Raw genomic sequence first — 23,126 nt, forward strand, 5'->3', positions numbered from 1 at the left:
CTTAATTACTCATATATCATACTCACTGATGCAGCCGTACATGGTGTTGGCCAATAGTATGTCCCTGTGAGAGAGTCCCGTGCGCTGGCCGATGAGCTCCTGCGCCAAGGGATATAGGGTGGCGATGGTCGACTTGCCGTTGTTGGTGAAGCCCTGAAAAATGTGTCAAGGGGAGAGTCTGCTGCGGGGAGTTAAGGGCCAGTTCGACAGTCCAACACTCTGAGCCGATTTCACAGTCCAACACAGTGTCTTCGTAACAGCCCGAACCAAACTATAGAATCCCATACAATCCAAAATGGTGAGGTCTTCGATGCCACACTAAATACACAAGACTTTTCCTGTATAGTTTCATAAAACTTGTGAACTTAAATATAAACACCAGACACTATACAAGGAAATTTCGAAGGCTCTGGTATTGGTTTGGGAACTTATGAACCCATCATGGGGAACTGTGAAACTGGCCCTCTGTCATTGTAAGCGCCCAAACCAAACCATATCCACTACAATGATCCGCTATTTCTACTCATTACATGATATACTAATAAAGAGATTTCCTGTGTAGTTTCCTAAAATTCCCTCCACCTTTTTATATCAACAAGAGCTACAAGGAATTTTCGTCGTATTTTGTGTTTGGTTGGGGAAAAGGAAAGTTTGGTTTAGTCGGCGCAACATCTGTGGTCATATGCCGGATAGAGACAGAAGGGGAAGGAATTATAGAAGGGAACAGACCCCAAGAGACGGGACACAACCCCGATTAATACCTGGTACCCATTCACTGCTAGGTGGACAGGGGCGTAGGGTATCAGAAAAGCCGCCCAAATTTTTCCACTCCGCCCGGGAATCGAACCCGGGCTCTCTCGATTGTGAGCCGAGTGTGCTAACCACTGCACCACGAAGCCCCCGTTTGGTAGGGGAGCTCACAAACTTGCTGTATTGGACTGTAAAACTGGCCCAAAGACGACGAGACGTTTTACAATAAGGGAACGTATAGTCATCATGATAAGAAGGAAACCATACTCATGCAAAGTCCCTCACTGTAGAACCGTAGTGCATGTCGGATGAGTAGTCGTATGGTATGCCGTAGGTGTTGACCACTGACGTGCTGTACTTATTGAAGTTGTTTTCCTTGCCAGTTTGGATGTTGCCATAATTGATGACCACATAGTCGTCACGGTCGGGGCGACTCTGCTCGTGCACGAACCCAATGGCGTGGCCGATCTCATGGGCGACAATGCCGAGCTGACCCGCGTCGAGGAGAACGATGTTATTTAGACTTTGTCAAGCCTCTGGCAACTAAATAACTACACACACACACACACACACACACACACACACACACACACACACACACACACACACACACACACACACACACACACACACACACACATAATAACTACCATTATTTTTGTTATTGTTATTCATCATTATCTCATCTCTTATTATTGCTATTTATTATTTAGTTATCAATGGTAATGTTTTTGTGGTGCTGTCATCTTCTGTGCAGACAGCTGCGACTCCTGAATTTCATTTACTTTCGTATGGTTTCTTAGAAGAGGAAGGTTTCTTGGAGAAGACTTCATGGGAAGGTTTAATGCAAGGAATCAGTAGAGGCATGGAAAGACAGTTAAACCAAGTGGCATAAGTTTTAAATGTTGAGGGAACAGAGTATGTCATGGGAGCAGAACCAGTGTAGAGTGAGCGGTATTGGGAAGGGCAGTAGCTATAGTAACTATATAATTTATTGTGTTACGACATAATATTACCATAGTATACTTACTTCTTTGCAGCCACTTCCAATAGAAATGTCTTGTCCATTCTGGGCCAGCATGCCGACATACGACCAGCATCCAGACCCTTCAAAAAACCTGACGTGCCGTTGAGCGAGGTTGGACGTGAGCTGGAATCTGATGCAGGTGTTTTGCTCCCAGTGAGCAATCGCTGCATTTATGGCAGCCACGGTGACGGCTGAGTCCGAGGTGAAAACCGAAAACAAACATTTTTTTATGGTATGAAGAAAGAGACTGGCTGTGTTACTGAACTATCGTATACAATCGAGATTTATAATTCAGGTTCTTTTGAGTATGTTAACACATCTCGATAGTAGGCCAAATACTCTTACTAAGGGTCGTATTACAAGACATTTCGCCTACCAAAAACACATATTTGACAAGGCTTTCGTAAGAGTTGTGGGCATTTCCAGGAGTAGTTTTATGATCCTGGTGGTAGTTTGACCCTTCTTCTGTACCGTGAACCTCAAGAAACACTCATTAGAACCCGACTGACCCCCTCTTTGGCCTTTAGAAATAGATGATGTGAGAAGCGAAAGTGTCTTGTAATACCGACCATCCTGTACGCTCGTCTTTGTCTGCTTGTGAATGGAAACATAGTTTTTACATACAGTCGGTAGTGTCGAGGTAGTAGGGCACGGTGGGAAAGCCGCCCTGTTGAGGCCAGCGCGCTGAGAGGTCTGCAATGGCCTTCCTCTCCCTGACCGCTCGCCACTGGCTCTCCGTCAAGACCATGTCTCCTTCAAAGACTTGGTGGCCGTTAACAACACTAGGATTGGTTTCCATGAAGTCTCGTGTCTTAGTGAAAAAAACAGAGGAAAGAATAAAAGAATATTCGGAATAGCTGACAGGAAGACAAGAGTGATGAAACTATGTATTGCGGAGTGCTTACGTATTCATTGTAATTTTATTCAGACTCACCAGATCTCTCATTTCTGCTTTGTCGTCCGGTCCCTCGTGGCCTTTGTCATCACTCCCCTATAGAGAGAAAAAATATATTTACATTAGTGCAATATAAAGGTGAAGTTAAAGCTGGGTGCATCCACTATAGCTGAGCGTGGCTGCGGTGCTCAACTCCATCGCTTCCTTTGAGCCTGTGGTGGGAAGCTAAGTCTATATACACCAAGTCAAGTCATACGCAGGTTTGTGGGAGGAGACACGGCCGAGGCGTGGTTTATGCGTGACACTGCTTGGAGCCAAACTATAAGAGAATTATAGAGAATGTAGAAACAGGGATTTAGAGAAAACGAGGAAAGGCGGACTAATTTAAATCAATCACTTCAACATGCCCTCCTTCACACCCCACACCGCCGTTTGTAGGCATTGAAATTACAGTCACGCAATAGCACAATAAAAACATATTTTTTCGTCAGTGGCTTGCCTGAACGCGCTGTGAAAGAAGGCGAGAATGCACATCCAGAGTGCACACACGGCCCCAACTTAGTCACCACTGAACTGGCGGGTATTTTTTTTTTTTGGCTCCAAGTGACGTCATCCCGCTGCTCCGCCCCAAAACCGCCTCCTGCGCGTACCGGTCGCAGTTTTGAAGCAGAGTGACTTGACTTGGTATATATAGACTTAGGTAGGAAGAACTCATAACCGGGGACACGGGCCAGTATGAAGCCCGGTATTGCCACAGTTTATGTTCACCAGGTGTGCCCAGGTAATCATTTCTCGATCATCCCGAAAAGAAGGATGAACAGCTGGGTGGAAAAAGTTGGAAAGTTTCGTTTAGTCGGCGCAACATCTGTGGTCATATGCCGGAGAGAGACAGGAGGGGGAAGGAATTATAGGAGAAGGGAACAGATCCCAGGAGACGGGACACAACCCCCAATTAATACCTGGTACCCATTCACTGCTGGGTGGACAGGGGCGTAGGGTATCGGAAAAGCCGCCCAAATTTTTCCACTCCGCCCGGGAATCGAACCCGGGCTCTCTCGGTTATGAGCCGAGTGTGCTAACCACTCCACCACGAAGCCCCCAACAGCTGGGTGGGTTGAACGCGTTCTGTCCGGGCTGGGGTATTTACCCGGGTCCGCAGATTCATAGCTTAGCACGCTAACCACTGCACCTGTAAGTGGAGTTCAGAGGAATAAGTAGGTGAGGTTATCCAGTGCCACACAAAGGTTATATGTGCACATTAGGTTTCTCCTTTGCCTTATCTGCTGCTTAGAGTGATCCCTGGTGGATAACCCACTGCAGGGCCTGAGGCTTCTCCGCGACAGTAGGAATTTGATTTGTCTGATTATTATTATTATTTTTTTTTTTACATCTTGGTCTATAGCGCCGGTAGGCTTTCTTGAAGGGTCTGGTGGTCGGCCCCAGCCCATGGACGCAGGCAAGTGTTCATAGTAGCGTCAACTGATCTTGGTTCATGCTGACCCCCGGAGCTCATTTTTTATTTCCCTTGAAAGTTGTAAGGTTTGGTTTAGTCGGCGCAACATCTGTTGTCATATGCCGGAGAGAGACAGAAGGGGAAGGAATTATAGGAGAAGGGAACAGATCCTAGGAGACGGGACACAACCCCCGATTAATACCTGGTACCCATTCACTACTGGGTGGACAGGGGCATAGGGTATCAGAAAAGCCGCCCAATTTTTTCCACTCCGCCCGGGAATTGAACCCGGGCTCTCTCCGTTGTGAGCTGAGTGTGCTAACCACTGCACCACAAAGCCCCTATTATTTCCCTTGAACAGTTCCTCTAGAGTCAGGGTTGATGGGTGGTCTTCAGGACAGCATGTGGGTAGTCTTAGGCCACTCGGCGGTGACTGGAAGATCCCAGGTGGTAGCGGCGGATTCGAAGCAACATCATCGAGGACGCGGCGGATTCGAAGCGACATCATCGAGGACGCGGCGAATGCGGGACCGACACTCTAACCACTCAGCCACCGCCTCCCCCCCCTTTGTGCTGTTTGTGATTCGTATATGAATGATATATAACTAAGAGTAAGCTGATAGGACGGTTATTTCTTATGTTAGATCTTTCCTTACTTTCAAAGCGCTTCGACGGTCTAGGCTCTAGGGGTTAGCACGCTTCTTTTTTTTTTCTTTTTTTTTCTACGTCGCGGCCTATTGCGCCGGTAGGCCTCTTCCCGGTGGGCCCTGATGGTCGACCCAGCCCGTTCTGGCGCAGGCGAGTGTTTATAGTGGCGCCATCTTAAATTGGCTCATGCTGCCCTCCCGGAGCTCATCTTTAATCCTAGAATCTAGAGTCCGGGTTGATAGGTGGTCTTCTGGACAGCATGTGGGTAGTTTTAAGCCACTCGGCGGCGGCTGAAAAATCCCAGCTTGGTGGCACCGAGCGGGGATTGAACTCGCGTTCTCCTGAACGCGGCGCCGTCACTCTGTCGACTCAGCCACCGCCTCCCCATGAATCCGCGTACCTGGTTTCAAATTGACTGGGCAGTCGGCGCACAACCCGCCAAGCTGTTTATTCTCCTTTTCGAGCCCAATAATTGGGTACCTGGGAAGGTAAATTGTGGTTAACCGTGTAGCAGCGACGGGCCAAATTTGTGGCTTTACCGTGTACCAGCGATGGGCCAAATTTTTGCCATAATATAAACCCCCAAAAATAGATGATGCATAAACCGATCACAAATGCGTTCATATATATTATGAAATGTTTTGCGTGAGTGATGATTTTTTCTCATTTTTCTCGTTTAGAGGGACCTTTAAGAAACGTGATCCCCGCAGCTACCACCGGGTTTACCTGGGTGTCATACTGGCCCGAGATAATGGGACCCCCCCACTACTGGCACAAGGGCCAAGGTGACGGCCTCCGCAGGTAGGGCGATTTCTCCTAACGTTGCCTTGTCTGTGTATATTGGTGCCTGCATGTCCCAGTCTTATGGATTCTTTTATGATGATTTTATGAGAAAAAAAATTGATGTTTTTGTACCATTCTCCAGCTTTTATTTGCAAAAACTCGACACTCATTCCATCTTTCTCGGAAGTTTTCCACACCCGGGGTGCGACGCGCACCTCGGGTGTGCCCCAATGACTGATTGATACACAGCAAGGTCCGAGGGGGGGTGTTTCCTGAAGAAGTCATTTGTGTCCTCACACTCTGTGTCCTCTTTCTGTCTCAAATATCACCAAGGAGTAGCTGAGCATACTCTTAACATGTTTTCTTTCATTTACTGTTGTCATGTCCTTTAAAAGGTTACAAGATGCATTACATTATACACGTTCTTAACACTGCCTAGAGCTTCCGACCTTAGGCAGGGATGAGAAGTGTCTTAATTGGATCCCACTTCAGGTGACGACCAAAAGAGGTGTCTTGATGGATCCTGTCGTTATTGTATCCATTTTTTTTAACGTTCGCAGTCCACACGGATTTACATTTTGTTGAGCATCATTTATTTTGTAAACTTCATCTTCTTTTCCAAATCGAGGCATACGTTGTTAGGATACTGCCGATTATCTAAGTACCGGTACTGGCGGCACTAAGTGTACTGGTACTGAAGTGATACTCGAAACTGGCGCCACCAACAGGTACCGGTACTGGTACTGCCGGTACCTGAGTTTTCCGAACTGGTATCACCGGTATTCAAATTAACGGACTATGCGGACAATATATGTCATATAGATCTCACGGAGTAGTCGCTGGTTTGACACAGTGGGGTCATTCCAGCGACACACTTATTACCAAAGGCCGCCTGTTCAAGTTACTGTTCAGTGTTCATGCCTTAGAGAAAGACAGGAAGCACAAGGGACTCAAAGATCCGGATCTTAGTCCTTCTACACACGTGTCGACAACGCCAGACACTCGCGCTGAGCGAGTCCATAACACCGTGGGCCAGGCCAAGCAGCCATAAAACTTTCTGGCGAGGCTCACCGTTGTTCTGAACTACTCCACCAAGATATGTGAACTTTTCCGCGATCTCAGTGTCCTCGCCACACGCATGAACAGACTGTACTGCTTCATGTAGCAAGCCTCCAAACACCTGTACCTTGGTCTTGGCCCAGGAGTCCTGAAGTCCCAAGTAATAAAAGCAGCACTTAACAAAAGTGAAAATATTGATTCTGTACTTACGTCAAGAATGATTGGAGTCGCCGCGCGCTCCTCGTCCTGTTGGAAAGAAAGAGGCAGTGTATTTCTCTCTCTCTCTCTCTCTCTCTCTCTCTCTCTCTCTCTCTCTCTCTCTCTCTCTCTCTCTCTCTCTCTCTCTCTCTCTCTCTCTCTAAAATTATGCGGTTAATTACACACACACACACACACACACACACACACACACACACACACACACACATGAGATACATACTCCATAAGAGGAAGGAATAAGTCTTAGTAAATGGACAGCATCTGGGATGGGAAAACAACTGGTGGAGACGATACAGAACGCCTAACCTCGTTGAAGTTGATTTAGTAAGAGACGAGCAATTTTCAGTTAAGACAGCGAGTTGAGGATTGACCGAAAGGGTTCAATGTAAAACAAAATGTCAGCTGAGATATATCGGATAATAGGGGATAGGTGTTTGGAACATTGTCGAATTTAGAGGTGGAGAAATTGAGTTTTCGAGATATTAAAGGACACCAAGTTATCTCTACCCTGCTCAAATATGATACCAAGGTCTCAGTTAAGCGTTCTGCAGCCTAAAGGTCCGCAATACCTGTTTAAATTGTCTTCTGTTAAAAATATTGGGTAATTGGGGTTGAGTAGTCAGGGAGGGGTGGCAGAGTGCTTAACCGTCAGTGTGAAGGCGCGGCGTCCACGAGGAAGCTGGTTCAAGTCCTGTTCGCCGCCACAGCTGCATGGGAGTTTTCAGCCATCGCCGAGTAGCCTAAGATTACCCACATGCTGTCCTGAGGACTACCTATGAACCCGGACTCTAGATTATCTCTCTAAAGGGAGGCTCAAAGATGACCTCCGAGGGGCAGCGTGAGACAAGCAGGATGGTACCACTGTAAACACTTGATTACTCCACATCGAGCTGGGGTCGACCATCAGGCCACACCACCGGCGCCATAGGCCAAAACATATAAACAAAGATGCAGAGAAGTCTTTGCCGGAAGGTTGAATATCGAACAATTTGTTTTAAAGAGATCATTAATGAACAAATGAATAAGTGGGAGATAGAACAAAGCCCTGTGAAACAGCACTGTTGATAGGTTTAGGGGAAGAACAATGACCGTCTTAAAGGAAACTAGAGAAAAAAGTACAGAGAGACGGATAGAATCTGTAGGAGGGTAGTTTAGAAAGCAAAGATTTATGCCAGGGTCTGACAAAGGCTTTCGGTAGCTCCCCCTCCCCGCCACAATGTCCGACACCACAACAAGCTGCTCCCCATACGTGCGCGTACTGACAGGTAGAAGAACAGTGCAATACCCACAATAGTGAAAATCCTGAACACATAGACTCTTTACTCCTAAGTTACTTTTAAGTTTGTAGTTTTAATGATCTCCATATATAATATGTATATTTTCAGCTCTCGAGCTGCTTCTCCCTAAATAAACCGTATATTATTATTATTATTATTATTATTATTATTATTATTATTATTATTATTATTATTATTATTATTATTATTATTATTATTATATCTTCTCTTACTAGATCAGCTTCCTCTACGCCAGATCTTTTTGCCCCCTTACATGCTATCCATGTACAGGGGCCTTGTCCGCCCTCATATAAAGTATGCATCTCCTGTGTGGGGAGCTCCACTCACACAGCTCTCTTGGACAGAGTGGAGTCTAAGGCTGTTCGTCTCATCAACTCCCCATTTTTCTCCTACTGACAGTTTTCTATCTCTTAAATTCCGCCTCAGTGTTGCATCTCTTTCTGTCTTCTATCGATAAATTCATGCTGGCTGTTCTTATGAACTTGAAAACTGCATGCCTTCCCCCTCCAGCGGCCCCGCTCCACTCGACTTTCTACTCAAGCTCATCCCTATACTGCCCAAATCCCTTATGCAAGAGTTAACCAGGATCTTTAGTCTTTTATCCCTTACACTGGTTAACTCTGGAATAGCCTTCCTTCTTCTATATTTCCTCCTGCTTACGACTTGACCGCTTTTAAAAGGCGAGTATTTCGACACCTCTTCTTCCGAAATTGACCTTTCTTTTGACCACTCTCCTGAACTCTTCTTTTTATAGGGGCAGTGATTAGTGGAATTTTTTTCTCAATTATTATTTCCTTTAAGCTGCTTAATATGCTGTAAAATAAAAAGGACTGGAGGATCCACCAAAGGGCATTTGGAGGAATGTGGTCAATCTTTCCCTTCCGGCATTCCTATATCAAGTCCAGCTCTGCAGTTCTGGTCTCTGGTCCTAAGAACCTGCAATGTTCAACATTCTAGACCTTACAAAATGCAGGAGGCGAGAACTGTTGCTGTTCCTGGCACCAGAGCGATTTGGACCAACACTTACTCCATTACAAAGCCATCCAGCTCTGCCAGGCCTCCTCGTCCACAGAGTTCCACTATGTCCAACTGCAGGTTGATCCAGGGGCCGGTTCTGCGGTCGGGCGCCGCTTCTGCGCCTACCCAGACACTCCGAAAACAAGGAGAGGAGTTAAGGGATCCTTCCTCCTTCAAGATGCAAGGGTCCTATAGGCTTTGCCCTCCACCTGCCATTGACGGCAGGCTCGCCAAATGTGCCGCACGGTCGGGCCCCAGCAATACGGGATTGGGGTCGAGGCTGACGCCGTTTTTTTTAGGACCAAAGGGACATTTTAGGAGGAGGGGGTGCAGGCTCCTCCCAAATCAAGGACTGGACTGAGTGCTAGCCGTAGAGCACGGACGCTGGACCGCTGAGAGGATGTTTTACCTGGCTACCCAAAGCAAGGAATTTGGGAAAGAAAAAAAAAAAGAGAGAAAAACAGCTCAGGAAGGTTGAGGATGCTGCTTTGCTCATCCAGACTCAAATACAGACCAGCCTCTACCTAAGTAGTAGTAGTAGTAGTAGTAGTAGTAGTAGTGGTAGTAGCAGTAGTTGTAGTAATAGCAGCAGTAAAAGCAGTAGTAGTAGTAGTAGTAGTAGTAGTAGTAGTAGTAGTAGTAGTAGCAGTTGCAGTAGTAGACTCGCCGAAACACTGGCGGATAAGAATCAGCAGCCAAGAAGCAGTGTGGTCGCCTGGATGAGATGCAGGCTGTCCTTCTCCCTCCTGAGGTCAGCCTTGGTCTGCCTGAGAGGAACCAGGTCACCTGCACCCAAAACCACCCGCATTGCCGACCTGGACTTTGAGGCGACGGTGGTTGATAGTCGTATCAACCACAAGCTCTGTTAGCTTAAAAGTAATATGTTTAGTAAGGTTTGTAATATTAAATAAAGATGGTTGTCGGCCACAGTCATTGGCGGGGTGGGGCCAATGAATTGCTTTGTGAAAGGATATGAGATAATATACCGCTCACAACGCAACTCTAATAGATGGAGATAGTAGTAGTAGTAGTAGTAGTAGTAGTTGTAGTAGTAGTAGTAGTAGTAGTAACAGTAGTAGTAGTAGTAGTAGTAGTAGTAGTAGTAGTAGTAGTAGTAGCAGTAGTAGTAGTAGTAGTAGTAGTACACACCACCTGTCCACAGAAATGGGTAGAAAAATACACACAGCACAGGAGGCAGGCGCCTCTAACTGGCTAACGTCATTACCAATCAGAGCAAAGGGCTTCAGCCTCAACAAACAAGAATTTGTCGACGCCATTGCTCTGAGATATGGCTGGCCGATTGAGGGACTGCCTGATCTCTGTGCATGTGGATCACCAAATGATGTCACCCACACCATGACATGTAAAAAAGGAGGCTTCGTCTGTATTCGACACGATGAAGTGAGGGATCTGACAGCCAGCATGCTCGGGGAGGTATGCCAAGACGTCACTACCGAGCCGGCACTGCTTCCCCTGGACGGCCAACACCTTCGGTACAGGACAGCCAATACCTCACAGGAGGCACGGGTTGATGTAAGTGCCCGCGGATTCTGGGTGCGCGGACAGCGGGCGTTCATGGACATCCGCATATTCGACCTGATGGCTGCCTGTCACCGTGAGCTGCCCCTGCAAGCCGCCCACCACAGGAACGAGCAGGAGAAGACAAGGGCATACGGTGAAAGAATCCAACATGTGGATCAAGGCAGCTTCACCCCCCTCGTCTTCACCACATCCGGCGGGATGGGTCCCAGGGCCCAATGCTTCTACGCACGCCTCGCGGAACTAATCTCAGAAAAGAAGCATCAGCCAAGGAGCCACGTTGTCGCCTGGATGAGGTGTCGCCTTTCGTTCTCCCTGCTCAGGTCGGCCATCCTGTGTCTCAGGGGCACCAGACACTCTGGCCCAAAAGCCACCAACATCTCCAATATGGACTATGAAGCCACAGTGGTGGAGAGTGACATTAGGGTGGGTCGGGAGTGACTTGAGTAGGGAAGGAAAGGGGGATCTAGACGTAATAGATGATAGGTGATTTAGTGTCAGGTAGTATTAGTGATATGGTTGGATGCCACAGTCATTAGCGAACAGAGTTGGGGCTAATGACCTCCAAGCTATGGAGCCCTCCATGATTATGTGTCGGGAAAATAAACATGGGTGGAGGTATCATTTATGTAGTAGAAAAAAAAGTAGTAGTAGTAGCAGTAGTAGTAGCAGTAGTAGTAGTAGTAGTAGTAGTAGTAGTAGTAGTAGTAGTAGTAGTAGTAGTAGCAGTAGTAATAGTAGTAGCAGCAGCAGCAGCAATAGTAGTATCAGTAGTAGTACATAAGAACATAAGAACGTAGGAGTCTGTAAGAGGCCGGTAGGCCTGTACAAGGCAGCTCCATTGAACCTAAGCTCCCGTGCATGATGGCGCCACTATAAACACTCGCCTGCGCCATAATGGGCTGGAGCCGACCATCAGGCCACACCAAGAAACAGGAGCAATAAAGAACAGAACCATAGAGAAAAAAAGGAAAAACGTTGTCGATGTAGCAGTCAAAGGAACAAGAGTTCGTAGTAGTAAAGTAGCAGAGGCAGCCCTTGCCGCAGTAACAGATCGTTCAATCAACAAATGGTGGCATACGCCTGGGGGCGCGTTCCCTACGACGCCAAGTCCCGGGGTCCCTCCGTTCAAGTCTCCTGCAGGCCGCCTTTCCATCCGAAGCACCTCCTGGAAAGATCTGTCGATTTGCTCAAGCCATGAACTCTGGACGTCCCCTTGACCTCCTCCACTCAGGGTTGTCTCTTATAAAAACAACCCGATGAGCAGGTCGATTTCTGCGCAGCGTGCCACATGCCTGTATAGCTGGAGTTGGCGTTGACGGACTATGCGGCTAATATATGTCGAATCAGTGTCACGGAGCAGTCGCCGGTTGGACACAAAGTTATTCCAGCGATTCACTTATTACTGAAGGTATCTATCCGCCTCTTCAAGTTACTGTTCAGTGTCCATGTCTCACAGCCTTAGAGAAAGACAGGAAGCACAAGGGACTGGAAGATCGGGAGCTTTATCCTTCAACACAAGTATCAGCAACGCCAGACACTCCTGCTGAGCGAGTCCATAACACCGTGGGCCAGGCCGATCAGCCGCAAGACTTCCTGGCGAGACTCACCGTTGTTCTGAACTACTCTACCAAGATATGTGAGCTGGTATTACAAGACACTTTCCCTTCTCACATCAGCTATTTCTAAAGGTCAAAGGGGGATATCAATCAGGTTCTAATGAGTGTTTTTAGGCTCAGGGTACAGAAGAAGGGTCAAACTACCACCAGGGTCATAAAGCCTTGTCAAATAGTTGTTCTTGGCGACGACACGTGAACTTTTCCGCGATCTCAGTGTCCTCCCCCACGCATGAACAGACTGTACTGCTTCATGTAGCAAGCCTCAAACACCTGTACCTTGGTCTTGGCCCAGGAGACCTGAAGTCCCAAGTAATAAAAGCAGTACTTAACAAAAGTAAAAATATTGATTCTGTACTTACGTCAAGAATGATTGGAGTCGCCGCACGCTCCTCGTCCTGTTGGAAAGAAAGAGGCAGTGTAGCTCTCTCTCTCTCTCTCTCTCTCTCTCTCTCTCTCTCTCTCTCTCTCTCTCTCTCTCTCTCTCTCTCTCTCTCTCTCTCTCTCTCTCTCTCTCTCTCTCTCTCTCTCTCTCTCACACTCACACACACACACACACACACACACACACACACACACAGAATGCATATTTTCGAGGATAAATGCCTAAGTCACATGTTTACTGAACCAACTCGACTAAATAACACATAACACCTTGTTAGAGCAACTCAAGGTAATCTAGTCAGTAAAGTCCGGGATGGCGGCGGCTGAGTGGTTAGCGTGACGGCGCCGCGTCCAGGACGACGAGGTTCGTGCCAACGTCCGGTGCCACAAGCTGGGATTTTCAGCCACCGTCGAGTGGCCTAAAGGTACCCACATGCTGTCCAGAAGACCACCTATCAACACGGACTCTAGATTCTATGTATGTAAAGGTATGTAAATAGGCAATAAAAGCAGGCAAGAGCGCATGCATGCCCCCCTTCCCCCGCACACACAAGGGAACATAACCACGGAGACACAGGTAGAACCACTTACTGAAAAATACTGATGACACGTTCAGCGCGCTGCATGTTTTTAATGTTGCCACATATTACAGATGTAAGGACAAGATGCAATCATCATTATTATTATTATGAATATTATTAGGATTATGATTACTATTATTATTATCATTATTATTATCATGATTATTATTATTATCTTTACTATGATTATTGCTATTATTGTTATTTCTATTTTCCTTTTTATTTTCAATCATGCTACTTTGTTCATTTGTCTCATTCATTTCATTTCATCTTCCACTGATGTATATTTTCAGCTCTAGGGCTGCCGGGTACTTCATGCAATAAACCGTTTATTATTATTATTATTATTACGTCCAGGACATCTGCACCAGAACTGACAGCAGCGCCACGTCCACTATTGCATTTCCCTATTGTCAGCAGCGTTTTGTTCCCTCTAACACACTTTCATTAATAATTTCATATCGTCTATCTGTTCTATCTGTATCTCCGACGCCCTGTTCCCTCCAGGGGGTGGCCGCGGCAAAAGTGTCTCCCTGTTCTGGCACTCCCTCTCGGCACACTCCATCCTGCTACTTCCTAATCTTGCTCCAGTGCTCGCTCACCCTATTGATCCACTTCACAGGTGGTCTCTCCCTGACACCTCTTCCCTCAATCCTTCCCTCATAAACTCTCTTCACAAATTCATTCTCCTCCATGCTCATCACGTGTCCAAACCGTCTCAGCGCACCACGCTTCACCCACTCGACCACTCTACAATTCATGTCTCACAGCCTTAGGAAATGACAGGGAACACAAAGGACTGGAAGATTGGGAGCTTTGTCCTTCTGTGTATACAGGTGTCGTAAACGCCAGACACTCGCGCTGAGCGAGTCCATAACACCGTGGGCCAGACCAATCCGCCATAAAACTTTCTGGCGAGACTCACCGTTGTTCTGAGCTACTCTACCAAGATATGTGAGCTTTTCCGCGATCTCAGTGTCCTCGCCACACGCATGAACAGACTGTACTGTTTCATGTAGCAAGCCTCCAAACACCTGTACCTTGGTCTTGGCCCAGGAGACCTGAAGTCCCAAGTAATAAAAGCAGTACTTAACAAAAGTGAAAATATTGATTCTGTACTTACGTCAAGAATGATTGGAGTCGCCGCACGCTCCCGGTCCTGTTGGAAAGAAAGAGGCAGTGTATCTCTCTCTCTCTCTCTCTCTCTCTCTCTCTCTCTCTCTCTCTCTCTCTCTCTCTCTCTCTCTCTCTCTCTCTCTCTCTCTCTCCTCCTCGGTCCTTGGCCCAGTGCTCTTCATTATTTACATCAACGACGTGGATGTTGGACTCAATAACCGCATTAGTAAATTTGCAGACGACACAAAGATTGGTAACTCGGTTCTCACTGACGAAGACAGGCAAAGCCTCCAAGAGGATTTGCACAAAATTTCAGCTTGGTCGGATAGATGGGAGATGCCCTTTAACGTAGACAAGTGCCAGGTCCTTCAAGTTGGAACGAGGAATAAGAAGTTCGAATACGAAATGCGCGGCGTTAAACTCAAAAGCGTTCAATGCGTCAAAAACTTGGGGGTCAAAATCGCGTCAAACCTCAAATTCTCACAGCAATGCATCGATGCAGCAAATAAAGCGAACAGAATGTTGGGCTTCATTAAAAGAAACTTTGTATTCAAGAATAAAGATGCAATACTCCCGCTCTACAACAGTTTAGTCAGACCCCACTTGGAATATGCGGTACAGTTTTGGTCTCCCCACCATGCAAAGGATATTGCTAAATTAGAAGGTGTTCAGCGTCGGGCAACGAAAATTATCCCTTCCTTGCGCAACAAATCCTACGAAGAAAGGCTTTCTACCCTTAACATGTTCTCTCTTGAGAAACGTCGCCTCCGAGGAAAACTGATCGAATGTTTTAAAATACTTAATGGTTTCACGAATGTAGACAGATCAACATTGTTTATGATCGATGACACTTTGCGCACGAGGAACAATGGCGTAAAACTCAGATGTAGACAAGTAAATTCAGACTGCACCAAATTTTTCTTCACCAACGTTGTAGTGCGAGAATGGAATAAGCTTCCACAGTCAGTGGTCCAGTGTAACACGATTGACTCCTTCAAAAATAAGCTCGACCGTCACTTCCTTCAACTTAATATCAACAAGAGTAGAAATGCAACGTTTTGGAGTCTTCTGATTAATGTAAAATCACTTAGGGGACAGACCACCAAGTCTGGACCATGGGGTCTGTGTGGTCTGATTTTCTATGTAAATCTATGTAAATCTCTATCTCTCTCTCACACACACACACACACACACACACACACACACACACACACACACACACACACACACACACACACACACACAGAATGCTTGATTTTTTTTAGGATAAATACCTATATTATAAGTCACATGGTTACTGAACCAACTCGACTAAATAACACATAATACCTTGTTAGAGCAACTCAAGGTAATCTAGTCAGTAATGTTCGGGAAGGCGACGGCTGAGTGGTTAGCGTGATGGCACCGCGTCCAGGACGATGAGGGTTCGTGCCTCGTCCGGTGCCACAAGCTGGGATTTTTCAGCCACCGTCGAGTGGCCTAAAGGTACCCACATGCTGTCCAGAAGACCACCTATCAACACGGACTCTAGATTCTCTCTCTAAAGGTTAGGGTCATTGATGAGCTCCGGGGGGCAGCATGAGCCAAGCAAGATGGCGCCACATAAACACTTGCCTGCGCCACAACGGGCTGGGGCCGAATACCATCCAGGCCCCTCAAACAAGCCTACCGGCGCTATAGGCGGAGACATAAAAAATAAAAAAATAAAAAAACGCAAGATGTCCAGGACATCTGCACCAGAACTGACAGCAGCGCCACGTCCACTATTGCATTTCCCTATTGTCAGCAGCGTTTTGTTCCCTCTAACACAATTTCATTAATAATTTCATATCGTCTATCTGTTCTATCTGTATCTCCGACGCCCTGTTCCCTCCAGGGGGTGGCCGCGGCAGAAGTGTCTCCCTGTTCTGGCACTCCCTCTCGGCACACTCCATCCTGCTACTTCCTAATCTTGCTCCAGTGCTCGCTCACCCTATTGATCCACTTCACAGGTGGTCTCTCCCTGACACCTCTTCCCTCAATCCTTCCCTCATAAACTCTCTTCACAAATTCATTCTCCTCCATGCTCATCACGTGTCCAAACCGTCTCAGCGCACCACGCTTCACCCACTCGACCACTCTACAATTCATGTCTCACAGCCTTAGGAAATGACAGGGAGCACAAAGGACTGGAAGATTGGGAGCTTTGTCCTTCTATGTATACAGGTGTCGTCAGCGCCATACACTCCTGCTGAGCGAGTCCATAACACCGTGGGCCAGGCCGATCAGCCGCAAGACTTCCTGGCGAGACTCACCGTTGTTCTGAACTACTCCACCAAGATATGTGAGCTTTTCCGCGATCTCAGTGTCCTCGCCACACGCATGAACAAAGTGTACTGCTTCATGTAGCAAGCCTCCAAACACCTGTACCTTGGTCTTGGCCCAGGAGACCTGAAGTCCCAAGTAATAAAAGCAGTACTTAACAAAAGTAAAAATATTGATTCTGTACTTACGTCAAGAATGATTGGAGTCGCACGCTCCTCGTCCTGTTGGAAAGAAAGAGGCAGTGAATCTCTCTCTCTCTCTCTCTCTCTCTCTCTCTCTCTCTCTCTCTCTCTCTCTCTCTCTCTCTCTCTCTCTCTCTCTCTCTCTCTCTCTCTCTCTCTCTCTCTCTCTCTCTCTCTCTCTCACCCAAACTTTTTCGCCTATTGTACCCTTTAATACCTCTCCTGCTGTTACGCACCCCCATGGCTGATTAAATTAAATTATATTATATTATATTTATATTTATTATATATTATATTTACATACACGTACATTACGCGTCTTTCCTAGGTACCCGTCCCTCCCTCTCTCTTTTCCTTCATACACTTTCATTACTTTCTCCATCCCATCTTGACCCACTACATGCACCTCTTGTATAACTCATGTCCACTGCACGTATTCTTGATTGTTGTGCTGCATTCCATGTCTCTGATCCATATGACAGAGTTGGCAGGATAATACTGTTACCTATTCACTTGTGTACCCCCATGCTCATACTGTTTCCTCTCATAACTCTCCCCAACACACTACTACCTATCTGCCCTTCCCAGCTCTTTCCCTCACCTCACCTTCCATACCTACATGCGTATATAAAAGTGTCCTTAAATATTTAAACTCAATACTCTTTTCCCCCCAGAATTATCCTACACTTATTTGTTTGTTTGTTTGTTTTTGTTTTATACATCAAAGGACACGGCTCAAGGGCAACAAAAAGAGTACAAAATAAAAAGCCCGCTACTCGCCGCTCCCACAAATTATAAAAGTAAAGAGTAGCCAAAAGAGAGGTCAATTTCGGGTGGAGAGGTGTCTTGATACACTCTTCTTGAAAAAGGTCAGTTCATAGGTAGGAGGATATACAGACAAAGGAAGGACGGAGATTTCAACGAAGGGAGACAGAGTAAAATGTGTTCCACTTTAGAGTTCAAGTGGTCAAAGAATTTCACATATTTGATACAGTTATTTTTTTTTTTTTTTACAGCTAAGGAGACAGCTCAAGGGCGCAAAGAAAAAAAAAGAAAAAAAGGCCCGCTACTCACTGCTCCCGAACAGAGGTTAAAGGAGTGTCCAAATCAGAGGTTAATTTCGGGAGGAGAGGTGTCCTGATACCCTCCTCTTGAAAGAGTTCAAGTCGTAGGCAGGAGGAAATACAGATGAAGGAAGATTGTTCCAGAGTTTACCAGCGTGAGGGATGAAAGAGTGAAGATGCTGGTTAACTCTTGCATAAGGGGTTTGGACAGTATAGGGATGAGCATGAGTAGAAAGTCGAGTGCAGCGGGGCCGCGAGAGGGGGGGAAGCATGCAGTTAGCAAGTTCAGAAGAGCAGTCAGCGTGGAAATATCGATAGAAGATAGAAAGAGAGGCAACATTGCGGCGGAATTTAAGAGGTAGAAGACTATCAGTATGAGGAGGAGAGCTGATGAGACGAAGAGCCTTAGCCTCCACTCTGTCCAGAAGAGCTGTGTGAGTGGAGCCCCCCACATGAGATGCATACTCCATACGAGGGCGGACAAGGCCCTGTATATGGACAGCAACTGTGCAGGGAGAAGAACTGGCGGAGACGGTACAGAACGCCCAGCCTCGAGGAAGCTGATTTAGTAAGAGATGAGATATGAAGTTTCCAGTTGAGATTTTGAGTTAAGGATAGACCGAGGATGTTTAGTGTTGAGGAGGGTGATAGCTGGGTGTTGTCAAAGAATAGGGGATAGTTGTTTGGAAGATTGTGTCGAGTGGATAGGTGGAGAAACTGTGTTTTTGAGGCGTTGAAGGACACCAGGTTCTTCTTGCCCCAATCGGAAATAATAGTAAGGTCTGAGGCTAAGCGTTCTGCAGCCTCCAGCCTTGAGTCGTTAAGTTCCTGAAGGGTGGGTCTTCTATTAAAAGAAGTTGAATAATGCAGAGTGGAATCATCGGCGTAGGAATGGATAGGACAGTTCGTTTTGGAAAGAAGATCATCAATGAACAACAGAAAAAGAGTGGGAGATAGGACAGAACCCTGTGGGACACCACTGTTAATAGATTTAGGGGAAGAACAGTGACCGTCTACCACGGCAGAAATAGAACGGTCAGAAAGGAAACTGGAGATAAAGGTACAGAGAGAAGGATAGAAACCGTAGGAGGGTAGTTTAGAAAGCAAAGATTTGTGCCAGACCCTATCAAAAGCTTTTGATATGTCCAGCGCAATAGCAAAAGTTTCACCGAAACGGCTAAGAGAGGATGACCAAGAGTCAGTTAAGAAGGCTAGGAGATCACCAGTAGAACGCCCCTTGCGGAACCCATACTGTTGATCAGAGAGAAGGTCAGAAGTGGAAAGGTGCTTTTGAATCTTACGGTTAAGGATTGATTCAAAAGCTTTAGATAGACAAGAAAGTAAAGCAATAGGACGGTAGTTTGAGGGATTGGAGCGGTCACCCTTCTTAGGTGCAGGCTGTATGAAGGCATACTTCCAGCAAGAAGGAAAGGTAGATGTTGACAGGCAGAGGCGAAAGAGTTTGACCAGGCAGGGTGACAGCACAGAGGCACAGTTTTTAAGGACAATAGGAGGCACTCCATCAGGTCCATAAGCCTTCTGAGGATTGAGGCCAGAGAGGGCATAGAAAACATCATTTTGAAGAATCTTTATAACAGGCATAAAGGAGTCAGAGGGGGGATGAGTAGGAGGAATATGCCCAGAATCGTCCAGAGTGGAGTTTTTAGAAAAAGTTTGAGAAGAGTTCAGCCTTAGAGATAGATGAGACGGCAGTGTTGCCGTCAGGACTGAGGAGTGGAGGGAAAGATGAAGAAGTGAAGTTGGAGGAGATATTTTGGCTAGATGCCAGAAGTCACGGAAAGAGTTAGAGAAAGCAAGGTTTTGACATTTTCTATTAATGAAAGAATTTTTGGTTAGTCGGAGAATAGATTTGGCACGATTTCGGGCAGAAATGTAAAGTTCATAATTAGCATTAGTTTGAAGGCTCTGGTACCTTTTGTGAGCTACCTCTCTATCATTGAGAAATAAACCGCACAAATTTATTTAGTAATAGTGACAATGAAGTCTTAGCCAGGGCCTAGATTCACTAAGGCTTAGTGCGTAGTTTTGGGCCCTAAGTGCGTAGTTTTGAAAACATTGCGATACACAAAGCTCGCGCTGTAATAACTACCAACTAATCGATGACGTCACGGGTTAGCGCGCGGATTCACAATCCCTTACCGCGCTCTGTGTGACGCTAAATAACTGCTGCCTCGGGGGTGTAGTAAACGATAACAGTATCATTATATTTATGTATAAATGCTTATAAATCGCTTTTTCACCTTGAAATATGACTTTGCGAGTAGAGGAAGCCCATTTCTTTATAAAATGATGAGATATACACACTTTGAGAGGTACATCATAAGTGTGGGCGGTATGGCAACACCCGGCCGGGGGGGGATTGCCAGACCTCCCTCCTCCTTCATCTTCCTACCTCCTCATCCATTCGATCATCCATCCATCTCTACATTTGTCCCTCCGTGGGACCATGGACCTTTGTCGGGTGACAGCCCATGAGTTGGGCTGCAGATATGGCAAGACAGTCTTAACTTTTCCTCGTTCCTTCCTTCCGTCATTGTCTGCCTCGGTATATATATGTGCTACATTATTTTTAATTTGCTCTCTTCCTGCCTCAATCTCCTCCTTATCTTTTTTTTCTTCCCCTTAAGCATGTTCTTAGATAACAAGACATCGAACAGCAGAGTTACCTTGACGTAAATGTGCAGCAAACAACGAAATAATAGTTCCTAGATTATGATTTAGTACAGTTTGCCTTAAAAGAAAGAAAATGGAAAAAGAGAACGGGTTCTTTTGAACCAGCAGCTGGAGGGGCCTCCCTACGATTGGCTGACGGTTTTGTGAACATGCTTGTGATTCGCTGCAAGGCCAATGACGTCATCAACCAATCAGCGGCCTCGCTGACTTAGCGCGCCTCTAACTACCATCTAAAGTTTGCTTTGTGAATCTGACGCTAACGTCGGGCGCTAAATCAATAGTGCGTAGTTATGTATGTTAGTTCGTAGTTAGTGAGTATGTTTGTGAATTCCAGCCCAGATGATGGAAAATTATGAAGTCTAGGTCATCACGAGAGCATGTGATGTCGTTGCGTACGTAGACACAACATCCAGCCTCGGATTGAAATTTGGGATAGAGATAGTATTAACAGAGTAGAAATTACTGTCAGTAGCCGCCGAGACCTGTGTTTCGGTGAGGAAGAGAAGGTGAGGTTTACAAGAGGAGAGATGATGCTCCACAGAATGAAAATTGGAACGAAGACTGCGAATGTTGCAGAAGTTGATATATATATATATATATATATATATATATATATATATATATATATATATATATATATATATATATCTATATATATATATATATATATATATATATATATATATATATATATATATATATATAATAGAAGTGCTATCAAGACGCCTCTCAGATCGAAAGCCAAAAGGGGAGTCCTCTCGGTGGCATTTGTGCCTCCCCCCCCTCTAAACGGGAGCTCTGAGGCATTTTCTAGTGAAGCAATCATAAATTTTGAATAAAAATGAAGAAATGGTATGCGTTGCTTCATGTATGTAGTGTTAAGTGGATAGTAAGAGGATTTGTCTTTAGAGAGCATGCTAAACTAATCTCTGGTGTTGATGAGACAACTGGGTAACCGAAAGAGAGGAGACAGGAAGAGTCTTTGGTGGGTTGCAGCACCCTCCTCGATTCCCGTATATAACTCATCGAGAGTGGCATACGCCTGTTTCGGTGGGGGTTTTCCTACGTACTCACTGTGTATACGTTACATATATATATATATATATATATATATATATATATATATATATATATATATATATATATATATATATATATATATATAGATATATATATATATATATATATATATATATATATATATATATAAAACACTTACCTTCGAGGACGCAAGAGCGAGGGTGCAGAAGGCAAATGCCAGCCAGTACATGGGACGGCCCATCTTCTCCTAACGACCCCCGGAAGAGGAATGGTGTCATCCAGCTCTCAGCCTGTCATTATATAGGCATAGAGTTGTCCCTCCCCGCCACCCTCGCCCCCCGGCACGCACACTCCCGCCATCACTTCCACGGATTCAATTTCAGAAACGTGTCTGCATTTTTAATTCGTTCATGACTTTGAACCGGAAGGCTAGGTTTAGTCTCTCTCTCTCTCTCTCTCTCTCTCTCTCTCTCTCTCTCTCTCTCTCTCTCTCTCTCTCTCTCTCTCTCTCTCTCTCTCTCTCTCTCTCTCTCTCTCTCTCTCTCTCTCTCTCTCTCGATGTTGAAATGTACAATGTTTTAAGGCAGTCACTTAATAACAGCGACTCACTGATATTAGGAGACTTTAACCTCCCCCATATCGACTGGGCGACACTGTCAGGTACAGAAGGCGAGTCACATAGAATTATTGATTTTTTAGAAGAAAGTTACATAAGCCAAATGTTTACTCAAGCAACTCAACAAAATAACATATTCGACCTTGTTATAGCGACCCAAGATAACCTAGTCAGTAATGTCACGGTAGGAGAATACCTCGGTTCTTGCGATCATAGATTAATGCGCGTCGACATTGGAGCTCAAACATCAGTGACTGAAAATAAAGTAAAGGTACCCAATTTCAAAAGAGCAAATTTCGTAGAAATCCGACAAAAACTAACGGAAATAAAACTATCAGATGATGGCAACGTAGTGGAAGCCTGGCTAAGCTTTAAAAATCATTTACTCACTCAGCAGAACACATTTGTCCCATTGTGTGAGACGCGAAGTAACACTAATAAAAGCCCTCCTTGGTTTAATAGCGAAAGTAAACGTTCAGTTAAGGAGAGAAAATTGTCTTACAGGTTAAATAAAGAACAAAACACGCACGAAAACATAAGACTTTACCATGAAGCCAGGCGGCGAGTTAAAAGATTAGTATGTCAGGCAAAGCGTAGATATGAAGAAAACATTGCAGCAAACTTTGAAAATAATCTAAAATCTTTCTTCATATATATAAGCAACAGGAAGGCGATCAGAAGTGGAATTGGACCCCTAATTGTGACGGCGAATTAGTGATTTTGTTTTGCAAACTTGTTAAACAAATATTTTTCTCAGTATTTATTACTATAAAATATAATTATATAGTAGTCGTACCGCCACCACCACCAACACCAGTTAAGACAATACTATTACTGTAA

At 45.5% G+C, this 23,126-nt stretch overlaps 1 protein-coding gene across 1 annotated transcript in view; it reads right to left on the reverse strand.

The window, feature by feature from the left end:
* LOC126994742 (protein SpAN-like) overlaps window positions 1-21,928 on the reverse strand; it is a 34,440-nt gene extending 12,512 nt beyond the window's left edge. The window contains exons 1-8 of the mRNA XM_050854029.1: window positions 21,849-21,928; window positions 12,667-12,702; window positions 6,826-6,861; window positions 2,712-2,768; window positions 2,402-2,588; window positions 1,781-1,968; window positions 1,036-1,239; window positions 27-153 (exon numbers count right to left, since the gene is read on the reverse strand). Of these exons, the coding sequence (XP_050709986.1) occupies window positions 27-153; window positions 1,036-1,239; window positions 1,781-1,968; window positions 2,402-2,588; window positions 2,712-2,768; window positions 6,826-6,861; window positions 12,667-12,702; window positions 21,849-21,911 (898 nt within the window). The 5' untranslated portion in view covers window positions 21,912-21,928. The remainder of the gene's footprint in view (window positions 1-26; window positions 154-1,035; window positions 1,240-1,780; window positions 1,969-2,401; window positions 2,589-2,711; window positions 2,769-6,825; window positions 6,862-12,666; window positions 12,703-21,848) is intronic.
* Window positions 21,929-23,126: the final 1,198 nt, after the last annotated feature.

This window comes from Eriocheir sinensis, unplaced genomic scaffold (genome assembly GCF_024679095.1).
Source record: "Eriocheir sinensis breed Jianghai 21 unplaced genomic scaffold, ASM2467909v1 Scaffold861, whole genome shotgun sequence".
Lineage (NCBI taxonomy): Eukaryota > Metazoa > Arthropoda > Malacostraca > Decapoda > Varunidae > Eriocheir > Eriocheir sinensis.